This window comes from Canis aureus, chromosome 32 (genome assembly GCF_053574225.1).
Source record: "Canis aureus isolate CA01 chromosome 32, VMU_Caureus_v.1.0, whole genome shotgun sequence".
NCBI classification, from domain to species: Eukaryota; Metazoa; Chordata; class Mammalia; order Carnivora; family Canidae; genus Canis; species Canis aureus.
This window is the reverse complement of record NC_135642.1, coordinates 14,130,357-14,145,631: the sequence shown is the minus strand read 5'-3', so window position 1 is coordinate 14,145,631 and position 15,275 is coordinate 14,130,357. Positions and strand designations below refer to the sequence as shown.

The 15,275-nt window shown below is 38.8% G+C and overlaps 1 protein-coding gene across 1 annotated transcript in view; it reads left to right on the top strand.

The window, feature by feature from the left end:
* The window catches only part of ZNF106 (zinc finger protein 106), a 66,206-nt gene extending 54,308 nt beyond the window's left edge, over nt 1-11,898 (top strand). The window contains exons 16-22 of the mRNA XM_077880765.1: nt 1,619-1,810; nt 2,681-2,743; nt 3,426-3,545; nt 4,063-4,134; nt 4,953-5,024; nt 7,449-7,595; nt 8,002-11,898. Coding sequence (XP_077736891.1) covers nt 1,619-1,810; nt 2,681-2,743; nt 3,426-3,545; nt 4,063-4,134; nt 4,953-5,024; nt 7,449-7,595; nt 8,002-8,058 — 723 coding nt within the window. The 3' untranslated portion in view covers nt 8,059-11,898. The remainder of the gene's footprint in view (nt 1-1,618; nt 1,811-2,680; nt 2,744-3,425; nt 3,546-4,062; nt 4,135-4,952; nt 5,025-7,448; nt 7,596-8,001) is intronic.
* Nucleotides 11,899-15,275: the final 3,377 nt, after the last annotated feature.

The following is a 15,275-nucleotide window of genomic DNA, read 5'->3' as shown; positions in this document are numbered from 1 at the left end:
CCTTCCACATATGAGCTGGAACCACTACTTAAAAGGAATACAATAAAATATGTCATGGTTTCTGCCTTGAAGAAGCTTAAAAACAAGTTAGAAGAATCTAACATATAGATAATCAAGTGCCAAGTTATTTGGTTATCTTGATATGAATAGATCACAGAAGGGTAATTAGTGAAAGTTGTTGCATTTCATATGTGAAGTGTTAAAAGCTTACATTAGATTCTGTTAGGGCAACAGAAATGAAGAAGAAAGAATAAATTTAAAATAGTTTAAAGGATGAAACTTGATAATTACTTAATTCTTTTTTGGGAGAGTAATGGTATCAAAGGTAGTTAGAAATTAGGAGCAGGACTTTTGAGGCAGGATGAGGACAAGATATCAAATGGAAATGATCTTTAACTGGTTGACAGACCCCAGAGAAGATAGACCTTGAGACAGAGATTTGAGAATCTCAGCAGACATGGGAATTTTGAAGCCCTGTGGGGGCTGGGCCCTTTTTTGTTTGCCTGTACACCTAGAATGCAGTGCTTCTAAGGTCTCAGCAGAAAGCCAGGACTGTTTATCTGTGCCTGTCCACCAGTGGGCCCTGAACTCCATCAGACTGTCCCCTCAGCACCTAAGATTGCTGGAGTCATTGCTTAGCCCTGGAGGCTCCCAGCTGCTGCTTTGTGCTTTGTTTCTGGGAGTTTCACTGCTTGCATGCACTTGAAGTTCTTATTTCTTTATTTATTTACTTATTATTTATTTATTTATTTACTTACTTTTTTTTTTTTTTTTTTAAAGTAATCTCTACCCCCAGTGCAGGGCTTGAATTCAATTCAAAAGTAGCATGCTCCACCTAGTAAGCCAGCCAGCCAGTCAGCTCCCCCTCCGCCCCAACCACCACTTCCTTTTTAGAAGTATTGGGGAGGTGGGAGACTTTATGAGCAAGATTGGTGTGGGGATGAGGGAACCAAGTCTAAGATGTGAGATAAAGGAATGTTTAGGGATTCAGGATGTGACCATGCCACTCTGACTGATATAAAAGGCTTCTCTAATTCACAAAATGATGACATGAGAGATGACAGAGAACGAGAAATCAGAAGAACTTGAGAATAACAGAAAGGTGGTAAATGAGAAACTCTTGCCAAAGTAAGTAAGTAATTCTTAGTGGAAAAATTTGGAAACACATGACCAATTGATTGCACAAATTTTGGATGACAAAAAGAAAAAAAAAAACAGGGAAAGAGTTTCTGAGTTTATGGCATGGAAAATGTACTAGAATATGAAAAAAAAGTTAATCATTATCATTAACTTAAGGGAAGTGGGAGAAGGCTGAAAAAGAGAATAAAGTGCTAATTATGATCAGATAGTGTAGGTTGAAGTTAGAAATGTGTTTCTCGTGAAAAAGTTTGCCATATGCCCCCAACTGGAATTGGGGTGGAGGGAGTCATGGACACCAAGTGAGTTGGAATGGGAATGGTGGAGATTGGAAAGTTAAAGATAGAGATGTAGTGTGAAAACTTAAGCACAGGTAATAGAATTTAAGAATTTGTAGCAAAGTAGTGATTTGGCTTAGTTGATTTTTGACATTTACCAGCTAAGTTGCTTTTACTTCATCTAACAGTGGCTTGTTTTTCAGAACAATAAACGACTTGAAGTTTTTGAATGCCACGGCCCTCGGGCTGTCAGCTGTCTTGCCACAGCTCAGGAAGGTGCCCGAAAGCTGCTTGTTGTTGGGTCTTATGACTGTACCATTAGTGTACGTGATGCACGGAATGGACTCCTCCTCAGAACTCTGGAGGGCCACAGCAAAACCATTCTTTGCATGAAGGCAAGTAGAGTGCCAGAGAAGAAGAGTTGGTTGTCTGGCACAAATAGAAGGATTTGAATGATATTTCCCTTGTTATCTAATGCCTTATTTAGAACACATCATCTTGAAAAGAACAAGGAAATTACAGTGCTTTTCTTTCTTTCTTTTTTTTTTTTTAAAGATTTTATTTATTTATTCATGAGAGACAGAGAGAGAGAGGCAGAGACACAGGCAGAGGGAGAAACAGGCTCCATACAGGGAGCCTGACATGGGACTCGATCCCAGGTCTCCAGGATCAGGCTCTGGACTGACGGCGGCTCTAAACTGCTAAGCCACCCGGGCTGGCCCTATAGTGCTTTTCTTTAGGCTTGAGTCACCAAGGGAAGTACTGTGGGTTTTTTTTTTTTTTTTTTTTTTTAAGATTTAATTTATTTATTAGAGAGTGCCAGCATGAGTGGGGGGTGGGGAGGGGCAGAGAGAGTAGCAGACTTCCCACTGAGCAGGGAGCCCGGTGTGGGACTTGATCCCAAGACCCCAAGATCATGACCTGAGCAGAAGGCAGACACTTAACCAATTGAGCCACCCAGGAACCCTGGGATGTACTGTATTTTATTAACAGAGAAACAGGTATATTTTATTATAGAATATAGATTTAAAGTCCTTCTAGTCTATTTCACAATCATAGGTAACATACCCAATAATACATTGTCCTGGTGGAAGGACAGAAATTTTCACTTTAGAAAATTTGTCTGAGGAACTTACTATTTTATCCCTAGTTCATGCTCATCTCAAAATAGGTTAGAAATTAGAAATCAACAATGTGCTTTGCAGGCTACAGAGAAAACTCAGAACCTTATATGGAATCTAACTCTGTGAACTGTCTTCTTTAAGGTGGTGAATGACCTTGTGTTCAGTGGCTCCAGTGATCAGTCGGTCCATGCTCATAACATTCATGTAAGTTGTGTTGTTATAAAGAAATCTTCAGTGGAAGCTTAAAGGATTCCTCAGATCTCTTGCAGTTTGAATAAGACCCTTTTTCCAGTGAAAAGCTTAATAATAATTCCTACTCACATAAGCTCTTAGAAGATAGCACTCTAGAAATTCTGACCTCATCAGAATTTTTAATGGGGGACAAATGTGAACTTTAGGTAAGGTTTAGTTTGTCTCATTTGAACTTGAGATACACTGAGCATCTGAGACTCACTAAGGAAGTGGATATGTTACATAGTTTAAAATAGAACAAATAAAAACAGCTGAGATATTCTGCTCCAGTCATAGAGGCAGCTCTGTGAAGCTCAGTGCCTAGACTATAAACCTGGGGATAATGCAGCCTCAGGAACTTGTCCAGATGCAATGAAATGATAAAAGTAGAAATACTTCAAAACCTATATATATAGAGAGTTGTGGGCCTTCGCTTTCTATGATACCAGGTTCTCTCCATCAGAATACATTTCATATATAATACACATATTGTAATAAATGCTTGTGTGAGTACTTCAGCTGTTAAAATTAGTTCAGTTATATTATGTGCAAATAGCTTCAGAGTTAGGGCTTTTGGAATAATGAAATCATAAATCTCAAAAGTCAAAAAGAATCTGGAAAGTCCATCTAGTGACTTGTCTCTCTTCTGGTGCAGACTGGTGAGCTTGTGCGGATCTATAAAGGTCACAATCATGCAGTGACTGTGGTGAATATCCTAGGAAAAGTGATGGTGACTGCTTGCCTGGATAAATTTGTTCGTGTCTATGAATTACAGGTAGAATTTAGATCCACTGTTTTTGCTTGAATGATTTGGGGAGAAGGTCTGTTTGAGTTTGGTGTTGAATTTTTTTTTTTTTTTTTTAATATAGTAAGGCTGGGGTGGGGCCCAGAAATCTGCATTTTTCAAGCCCTTTAGACAATATGAAGCAGATGATCCATGGACTACACTTTCAGAAACATGGCTCTGAGATAAGTGGTCAGGTTCACAGAGGTCAATACCGAAATGATTTCCAGATAGCAACTGTAGTCTCCAAAGCCTGTCTAGTTCTCCTTGTGTGCAATTTCAGGTTTGAGACTTTGACACCACACAGAAATTAGTTTTCTCATTTCCAATTACCAGCTCCTCCCTTGAGGACTTTATTAGATTGTCATTAGATTATGTTTCTGTAAAAATGCCAGTGGTACTTCAGTATAATGTCTCAGGTATAGTTTTAAACCCGCCAGAGGGATTATGCTTATTAAAAACATGTTATAAATAACCTGAATTTTCTTTTTATTCCCCTCTACCTAAGTCCCATGATCGACTGCAAGTTTATGGAGGACACAAAGACATGATTATGTGTATGACCATCCATAAAAGTATGGTGAGTGTTATTAGCCATGTCACAGTAGTGCTTCTGAATATGTTTACTAAAAACTACAAACTGATAATAATGTTCCTATTTATCACTTCCAAGGATGACATGTTTCTGATATGCCTCATTATTGAATGCTTTTCTGTCTTTTGGCATAGTATCGAGAAGTAACCCAGTGAGATTGTTGAATATTCTCTTTGATATTAATAGCTAAAATAATTACAATAAAAATCTGATACTTTAATGGTTTTAAAGATAAAATAAGTTTAAGATGTTTCCCACCCAAAATTGAGTGGTGCTTTTTCCAGAGACATTATGATCTGAACAGAACATTAGAATAGAGTCAAGGAGATTTGGCCAGTATGATATAATAAAGCAGACCTAAAAGTAAAAGCTAATTCACTTAACCTTGCTAAGCCTCAATTTATTTTATTTTTATATTACGTGGTTGAACCAGTATGGATGTTTTTTAGACTCTCAGCAGTAGAACCCTTTGTTCCAGTGAAACAGAGATGGCTAATAGTAATTCGCAATGCAGCTTACGGTGCTCAGTAGTCAAGTACACAAGATACAGTGTAGGTGGGTGCTTTGGAGTCCTGCTGCTTCTGCTCTCAGCCAGTGTCTCAAGAGTGGCTCTCTGTGGAGCATAGCTTCAAAGTATCTACACTAGAAGATACTTACCGATTGTAGCATTGAGGGCTGGCTTTGGTTTAGGTTTATGTTTTCTTATAGCAGGCACAAGGAGCTTTTGAGATGTATTTTGAGGATGTTAGTAGTTGTTTTTTTGTGTGTTGTTTTGGTCTGATACAAGAAACCTCTTTTTCCAGATTTATACTGGCTGTTATGATGGCAGTATTCAAGCTGTGAGGCTGAATCTGATGCAGAATTACCGTTGCTGGGTAAGGAGTGAAACTGTTCTTATAACCAGACCTAGATGTTGCTTAACTCTAGGCTAATTTACAGATCTTCATTACCATCAATTAAGCATGTTTATATTTGAGCATCTACTTCGTGCCTCCCACTATAGGACAAGGAAGCTTATTTTTATTGTTTTAAAAGATTATTTGAGAGAGAACATGAGCAGGAGAGGGAGAAAAAAATCCCAAGCAGACTCTACACTGAGCATGGAGCCAAACTGGGGCTTGATCTCATAACCCTGAGATCACGACCAAACCAAAAGTCTGACACTTAACTGACTGCACTACCCAGGTGCCTCAAGAAGCTTATTTTTAAAAACTTTGTATAAAATGCTTTCATACTTTGTTCATGGGTAGTCTATTTTAAGATGAGATATGAGGTATGTTTACATAATCATCTACTCAGAGGTTATCTCTATGGTGGTTTTTGTTTGTTTTATTATAAATCTGTCATGCATACAAAAATATCAACAGTACAGAAGTACATTTGACCCTGGAACAGTGTAGGGGGTTAGGGACACCAAACCCTGTGCAGCCGAAAATCCACATAGAACAGGATTTTAACTCTCCAAAACCTTGCCTATTAATAGCCTACTGTTGAGCGGAAGCGTTACTGACAACATAAACAGTCAGTTAACATGTATTTTGTATATTTATTATTTATTATATGCTGTATCCTCACAATATAGTAACCTAGAAAAAAGAAAATGTTGCCAAAATCCAAGAAGGGGCTCCTGACTGGCTCAGTTGGTAGAACATGATCCCCAGGGTCATGAGTTCAAGTCCCATGATGGGCATAGAGATTATTTAAATAAGAAAGTAAAATAAAATCATTAGGAAATGAAAATACATGTACAGTACTATACTATGTTTATTGAGAAAAGTTCATGTATGAGTGGACCTGTGCATTTGAAACTATATTGTTCAAGGGTCAACAGTATAGGAAATAAAAAGTGGAAGTTTATTTTGGGGACCTGCCCACTATCTTAAATTCATTCATTGGGGAACATATTAATAGTTTGATTTTTGTCCTCCTTGGATTTTGAGGAACAGGCAAATAAAAATTTGTGTTCTTTTTTTTTTTTTTTTTTAAATTTTTATTTATTTATGATAGAGAGAGAGAGGCAGAGACACGGGCAGAGGGAGAAACAGGCTCCATGCACCGGGAGCCCGACGTGGGATTTGATCCCGGGTCTCCAGGATCGCGCCCTGGGCCAAAGGCAGGCGCCAAACCGCTGCGCCACCCAGGGATCCCAAATTTGTGTTCTTAAAGTTTTAAACTTCTGTTGGCTAGGGCTAAATTGCATGGTTTTTATTTTGGAGTGGGAGCTACACACTTTTATATTCCTTATAGGCCTTAAGTTGTTTCACCAGTTCTAATACTAGTGGTGATCAAAGAAAAGTTTCTGGCCTCCCTACCCCGGTTCCCCTAACCTCTTGTTTTGCAGAAATGATGGAATGGAATGATAACACTCTCCATTTTTAGATTTGATCTTAGACTTGTCCACAGCCTGGTTACTTTGGAGCTTTTACACATTACTGTGTTTGCTTTTTGGTTTTTCTCAGTGTAGGACACAAAATACAGTACAACAGGATCCAAAATACAAATAGAGGGTTAATTTATCTAGAGAAAAGGGAGAAAATACCATCTGGTATTAAAGCTAGAGGGGATGGGATAGTGCTGACAGGAAAAACTCAAATATGCATTGTTTTATAGAAATGAACCTGTTAGAATTTTAAGATTTAAGACAAGCAAGCCTGGAGGGAAAAAACCAAGACCAAGAGTTTTTATGTTTCTGACTAATGAGTGAAATTGAGAATTGAGCCACGTTTTTGGTAAAGTAAAAATTTAAAAAAAGAGGGGCACCTAGGTAGCTCAATTGGTTAAGTATCTGACTGTTGGTTTTGGCTCGGGTCATGATCTCAGGGTTGTAAGATTTGAGTCTAATGTTGGGCTCCGTGCTTAGTGGGGAGTCTGCATGAGATTCTTTCTCTCTCCTTTTCTGCCTCCCTGCACTAACTAAATAAATTCTCTCTCTATATATATATTTTTTTTAAGACTTTATTTATTCACGATAGAGAGAGAGAGAGAGAGAGAGAGGCAGAGACACAGGCAGAGGGAGAAGCAGGCTCCATGCCAGGAGCCCGACGTCGGGCTATCTTAGTGCTTTGCCTTCTCAACAGAGCACCATGTCAAGACTTTTCAGCCTTTTCAAGGCTCCTCAGAATATTAGTAATTAATGTGGTTGCCTCTGGCTTTGTTCTGTTTTCTAGCCAAGAATAAGGAATAAGGGGCTTACTTTTTGCTTCCTTAGTACTTACAGGATACAAGTAAGGAGTGTTCTAATTGCAATTGCATGTTTCCTGTACTCTTTTTAACTTACCCTTCATTGTCCTTCTACCCAGTGGCATGGTTGCTCTCTGATATTTGGCGTTGTAGATCATTTAAAACAACATTTGCTCACTGACCATACGAATCCAAACTTTCAAACTCTGAAATGCCGCTGGAAGAACTGTGACGCTTTCTTCACTGCTAGGAAAGGATCCAAACAGGTGTGTGAGTGGGACCTGAGGCCTCCCTAGGGTCATTCTACCATTGTTAAAATGTTCAGAATTGCAATCAATTGGGAGAGTGTAGGGATTTTCCTTTTTATTATTATTCAGAGATTTGGGGAATAGCTTAATGAGGTTTCAGATGATGAATTAGGTAGTTTTTGAGAAAGAGCCTAATGAGAATGTTTTCAAATCTAGTAACTGAACCTACAGGTTTATTACCATGCTCCTATGTAAGATAAGAACTCATCTTTAAGTGTATAGTTTTATATGAGTTAGCAAAGTGCTGGGTCCTGACTGCCTTCCATTATATAGATCTTAGAATGTGCCCTGAAGCTCCCCTTGGCTTTGCCTTTCTCTTAACTACCAACTTTTCTCTCATGGGCCCTTTTCCCTTTATTCCTAGGATGCTGCGGGACACATTGAACGACATGCTGAGGATGACAGCAAAATTGATTCATGAAGTTTTCTGCCTCCCATGTTGGGAAGTTATCACTTGAACTAATTTTACATCGGCCCCTCACAGAGGCCACAGTCTTCCCCTCCCCGAGAAGCAGGGAAGGGGAAAGTGGTTACTAGCCAGGCTTACCACTCACATAAGTCTGGGCAGCTCTATGGGATGTTAAAGACATTTTAAGTTATTACTGGAGGTCTGTCAGATTTAAACAGATTTTAAGGAACCATACTTCTCTGGAACAGCATGGAATATAGTAATCTATGCTACTAGTATTCTCCAGATGTTTATTAAAGATACAGATCTTAATTGGCTACCCAGTTTGACCCTAATCATATGTATTTTTTATTGATTTCAGTTTGCGATTTTTAGTTTATGTTCTTATGATGGTTTAAACCCATAGTCCGACTTTTAAGTACCAGTTTGTGCAAATGCTAGATTTTTAGGATCACTTTTAATTTCTTTAGTTCTAATAACTGGGTATTTAAATTAGAAGCAGCTAGTTTCCTTTCTTAACAATTATGTGCAGTGTGTTTCACTATTCTCTTGCTTTGTAGATGGACAGAGGTGGCTTTAAATGCCAAAGGGACACACAGTAGATTTTTAACAGCTAAAGTGACTATTCTGCTGGTTATATTTTAGGAACTCGGCAAATCACGTACGGACAAGTCCTCACAGACAGCACTTCCTGTTGAACGTCTGTGCCAGTTTTGATAGGAGTGCTCAGTTCAGGGCAGTGCACAGACCTAACATCTACCTTGACGTGTTGCTGTTAGGCCCAGGCGATCACAGCTGCATGTGTTGTCAGGCTCTTCGAACTGGAGTGTAGCGTTTATCTCTTCCTTTCCAGGTTCTGACTCTCCAGGCCTGCTGCAGGTGTGGAACCTCTTAGTTTGCTCCATTGCCAATCCCTCCCCTCCCACACGCCATCAAATACTTCCCCTAGGCTCCCAGGGTGCTTTCCACCCACCTGCAGCACCCAAGTTGGGGTAGTTAGGATAAAGTATCTGCACACAGTCTTTAGGGGCTCAAGCGGGCTTCTTAGAGATTGATTTCTGAAACAGAAGTCTTACCTTCAGCTCCCCTCTAGCTGACAAAGAAGAGTGGAGTATGATGAAGGTAAAGCCTCCGCTTGTCCATGGAGAGCAGCCAGGTTAACAAAGCCTAGTGAGACTACTTTGTTTTTGGATTTTCTCTGGACTCTAGAGAGAAGCTGTAGAAGTGTTGCTTTCCAGCCTTTTGTTTCTGGATTCTCAAAACTCTGAAAGATTCGTCAGAGAACTAGGAGAAGGGACAAGAGCCCTGTGCCACATTCAAGACTGGGGGATGTGATGTGTACGCTTTCTAGGATTGCATAGCATGCAGGTTTATCTCCACCCCTGTAGTGCACACACATCTACTCACAGGTCTTCACTCAGGCTCAGGGCTGGGGGCTTTACCAGGGCTTCATGGATGGGTTTCAAGAGGGTATGAAATTATATGCAAGACTAAGTATATGGGTTCCCGCCACCCGCCACCCCACCCAGGAAAGGCTCCAGTGGTTCTTACTGGAGCCATAAACAAAGAGCTAATCTAGGAGCTACTACTAAATAACGAATAACCCCACAAACTATTTACTTCTATCCTTATGAACGGTAAAACTTTTTTTTTTTTTTTACATTATTGATAGTTGCATATTTGAGAGAGAACAGAGAAGATTCTCTTGCATAAAATGTATTTGTGCTGTTTCTGTCCGAGATTAAGAAGTTTTCTTACCTCTCCTCCCCATTTCTTGTAAGGATGACCAGAAAAGTCAGGCTGTTGTGTGGGTTTGGGAAGGGTGACTTCCCAGGAAAGCCTATTGTAAATTTATTACTAAATGTAGCTTTTTATTTGGGGCTATAGTGAAGCTGCATTTCTATGTTGACTGGGCAGTGCACTAAGAAAGACTTGCATGCTCTGTTGCATAGGTGCCCTTCTGTCCTGCCTGAGGGCATTTCTGAAAAGATGAGAATGGTGGAGCCTTTGTACAGCAGGAAGGGGTTATGTGAGTTATTGGGCAATCGTGGGGAACCTTTGAAGGTATGAACAGATTGTTAGAATCAGTAACAACCGATTCAAGTTTAATTTTGGTAGAATTGTGCACAGCGTATCTGCCTTTGTGTGTGCAGGTGTGCATGTTCCTTGTATGTGTGTATGCGCGTGGGCACCTATATTTGTAATACTTTTCCTCATTTCACAAACATTTTCTTTGAAGCCGTGGTAATAACGTCTTTGTTTTAAGAATGGTAAAATTCTTTTAACCCCAGGTTAGTGTGTTATCCTAAATGCACTGTCCAGCCCTCGATTTAGAAATAAAGGCACCATAAGCATCTTGGCTGCTTATGGTTGTGTTACTGCTTTTTAGAGTCTTGAAAGTTATGCAGAACTTCGGCTATGTTTTGTCTTTTACAATGTTTTAACTGATTCTGTCCTCCATCTTCCTTTAGAGAAGAGTTATGGCTGAGGTTTTTGTGTTGACGTGTATTTAGTACTTAATGAAGGGAGGAAAGTGTTACATGACCTGACAAAATCCAACTCATTTCTTATAAGGAGTTGGAAGCCATTTTTAGAATGTTATCCTTAATCACCTGTGCCTACTTCTAATGGCTAGAAGCCAAGAAAACCATAGTATTAGTCCTGTTCTGTACATATGCTAGTGTTTGAATGGCAGTTTACAACAATGTATCAGTCACTTCAAGTTTTATCCTAAAGTTTTTAATCAGGTTCAGACTGCCTTTTGACATACTCCTCTATTGAGTTATAAAGCAGTTAAACACATAAGAGCAAAGAATGATCTTGACCTGATATTACTTGAATTTGAGGGAACGCCATTGCTACTACACTCCTGCTTTTGTGGGGGAAAATATATTCCTGCCCTAGAAGTTAGCAGTCGAGTGTTTAGCTCCTGACCTACCTATAATTTATAGGCAATATCATTGCTCTTTAAGTGATGATTTGCCTAACAAAGGGGCTTTTTTGTTTTGGTTTTGGGGTAGATTCTACAGTAGACAACTTTAGTGACTAGGTATGTGGATGATATGGTGGGAGTAGGTGTACAACACTTAGTGGAATGGTATGGTCGATTCTATGGAAGAAAATTCATTGGAGGGGAGATCAAAGTATATCATGAAGTAGGATTTAAACAACACATACCCTGTGGTTTACGCAAATAGCCACTATTTGTATTCGCTGACTTACAAATTTTGTTTCTGCTACCAAAAGGAGAGCTCCTAGACCTGTTATGGAGGCCATGCCTGCCATATTGGTAAAACTATGATTTCATCCCTACCCCAAATCATCACAATCTTTAGGATTTCAGAGAAACTGTCTAATGGATTAGGATAGAAGCTATGATTGTAGGTGACTTGGGCAATACTGAGTTCCATGTGCAAGTGGATGTGAAATCCTGGTGTAAACCAAACATTATACTTATTAGACAATAACCTCTGCCCTCACCTCCAGCTCCCAAGTATATAGCCCTGCTGGGTCATATGGCAACTGAAGTTTCCTAGATTCACTTTACATTCAAGGTCATAGCCCAGTTGAATTGGTGGGGGAGGAAGTCAAGGAGGAAAGGCTATTGAAGATCCTTCTCCTGCTTGAGAGAAATATATGTCCTAGAGCTGCTCCAGTACCCTTGGTATATGAATTTTTTTTATATATTGAATATGGATTAGATGAATGAAATCAGATGACATTTGACTGCAAAAAATGTTTATAGCTTAGCCTTCTTACATTTTGGTATAAAGCTGTGAACTTCATAACTTTGTAAAAGCAAGATATAAAGCAAATACAAGAGGAAAATAAAGTACTTTTACTAATTGTTTACTTTTGCTACCTTATCTGCATGTTAATAGCCAGTTCTTTTTTTTTTCCATGTTGGTATAACAGCAAGAAGGAAATTGGATGGAAAACATAAAACAGTTATAGATATACCACAGACCATGGTCCAGATAAGTTTGGCAAACAGCTACATTTAAGAATTTGTCCAAGGTCATAAAACAGGTCATGGAGTTAGTGGAGGAGCTAGGATTAAAACTACATCTTTAGGATTCAAGATGGCTGTGTAGGAAGACCCTGAATTCCCCTCTTCCCACAGATAACAAATTTACAGCTATATAAGGAATAATTTTCCTCCAAAAAGAACTAGATTAACAGAATCTCCACAACAAAAGATAAGAGATGCATTGAGACAGGTGGGAGAGGCAGAGACTCAATCTTTCTCTGGACCCTACGATGACCCACTAGCAGGAAGGGATCCCAAAAATACAGAGCTTTTCCTCGAAGAGTGAAGGGACTATGCCCCACTTCAGGCATCCAGACCCTTGTATCTGGCACCAGAAAGATAAGCTCCCAAAACACCTGGTTTTGAAAGTCAACAGGAATTAAGTCCAGGGGAACCATAGAACTTTTTTCTTAGAGAACAAAGAACTTTCTCTTAAAGGACTCACACGCCCATGCACTCATCCTGAAATCCACTGCAAAAATAATTTGAAAAGTGCCTAGATTGTAACCAATGGAGAGACCCATTTGCTAATCCTAAAGTTGCTGCAGGCAAGAACCCACAGTGATTTTCTCTTGGATGGAAGCACTGGCTGATGCCATTTTTGCAATCTCATTTTGCCTAGGTGGTAACAGAGCTGGTAGGCACCATGTTTGGTGCCCTCTCTCTAACCTGCCAGTGCTGGTGAGCATGTTCCTTGTCCCACTGAACCTGTGTAAACAGTTGCACCATGACTGGGCCAAGTGAGTACATCACATCTGGGGCTAGGCATGTTCCATGCTCACCTTCTCTGTGCAGCAGCTATGCCACAACCAGATGGACTCAGTATATACTGAGAACACTCCATTCAAGCAGCAAAATACACATTCTTCTCAAGTATACATGGAATGTTAGCTGGGCAGTAAAACGAATTTCAATAAATTCAATATTGAAGTCATATCAAGCATCTTCAACTACAATTGTATGCAACTAGAAATCAGTTTTAGTAAGAAAACTGGAAAAACCACACAAATATGGAGATTAAACAACATGCCACTTAAAACTCAGTAAGTCATTGAAGAAATCAAAGGAGATACAAAAAAAAAAAAAAAAAAACCCACCTAGAGACAAATGAGAACAGAAATAATCTCAAGTAGTCTAATGGTTATAGCTAAAATAACAACAACAAAAAGAAAAAACAGGTGCCTGGGTGTCTCAGTTGGTTAAGCATCCGACTCTAGATTTCATCTCGGGTCGTGATCTCAGGGTTGTGAGATTGAGCCCTGATTGGGCTCCATGCTGGATGTGGATACTGCTTAAGATTCCCTCTCTCCCTCTCTACCTCCTTCCCCCCACTCATGCATGCTCTTTCTCTGTCAAAAAAAAAGAAAAAGAAAAAAAAAAGGAAGCCCAAAGTAAGTAGAAGAATGGAAACATATATAAAAAAGAGACTATTTTAGATAGTAGAAAGATAAATGACTAAGAGCTGCTTCTTTGATAAGATAAAACCGACAAACCTTTAGCTAGAGTTACCAAGAAAAAAAGAGAACCAAAATCAGATTTGAAAGAGGATACATTACAACTGATAGCACAGAAATACAAAGGATCATTAGAGACCACTATGAACAATTATACACCAACAAATTTGGCAACCTGGAAAAGATGGATATATTCCTAGAAACATGCTGAATCAATAGGAAATAGAAAAATCTGAACAGACTGATTGCTTAGTAAGGAAACTGAATCGGTAAAAGAACCTCTCAACAAACAAAAATCCAGGACGAGATAGCTTCACTGGTGAATTCTGCTGAACATTCAAAGAAGAATTAATACCAATTCTTCTCATATTCTTCCAAAAAACAAAACAAAAACAAAAACAGAAGAGGGGACATTCCCAAACTCATTTTATGAGGCCATCATTATCCTAATACCAAACCAGACAAGAATTACTAGAAAATTACAAGCCAATATACCTGATGATTATACATTCAAAAATCTCCAACAAAATAATAGCAAATCAAATTCGTTTATTAAAAAGGTTATAACCGTTATAACCCTAAAAATAAAAAGGTTATAACCCATAATCAAATGGGATTTATTCCAGTGATACAAGGATGGTTCAACACCTGTTAGTCCATATAATTCACATTAACAAAAAAGGATAAAAACATGATCATCTCAATAAATGGAGAAAAAGCCTTTGACATAATTCAACGGCCATTTATGGTAACTCAAAAGTGGTGGGTATAGAGGGAACATACCTCAACATAATAAAGGCCGTATATGACAAGCCCGCAGCTAACAACATACTGAGCGGGGAGGGTACAAGCTTTTTCTCTAAGATCAGGAACAAGACAAAGATGCCCACTCTCACCACTTATCAACATAGGAATTAGAAGTCCTAGCCAAAGCAGTTAGGCAAGAAAACGATATAAAAGGCATCCAGATTGGAAAGGAAGAAGTAAAACTGCCACTATTTGCAGATAACATGATATATATATATATATATATATGTATATATATATAGAAAATCCTAAAGACCCCACAAGAAAACTTAGAATAAAAAGAATTCAGTAAATAAAGTTCAGGATATAAAATCAACATACAAAAAATATATTACATTGCTAAACATTGATAATGAACTACCCAAAAGAAATCCATCCAAAAAACCCCATTTAAAATTCCATCGTAAAGAATAAAGTGCCTAGGAATCAATTTAACCAAGGAGATAAAAGATATATACACTGGAAACTACAAAACATTAATGAAAGAAACTGAAGACACAAATAAATGAAAAAAGATTCAGTGCTCATGGATTGAAAGAATATTGTTACAATGCCGACATTACCCAAAGCAATCTACAGATTTCAATGCAATCCCTATCAAAACCCCAATGACCTATTTCACAGAAAAGAAAAAACAATCCTAAAATTTTTATGGAACCACAAGAGAACCCCCAAACCCAAAGCAATCTTAACAAAGAAGAGCCAGGCTGGTTACTACCTGGGTACAAACTATTCTACAAAGCTATAGGAATCAAAACATTATGGTCCTGGGGCACCTGGGTGGCTCAGTGATTGAGCATCTGCCTTTGGCTCAGGTCATGATCCCAGGGTCCTAGGATCAAGTCCTGCATCAGGCTCCCATTGAGAACCTGCTTCTCCCTCTGCCTATGTCTCTGCCTCATTGTGTCTCTCATGAATAAATAAGTAAAATCTTTAAA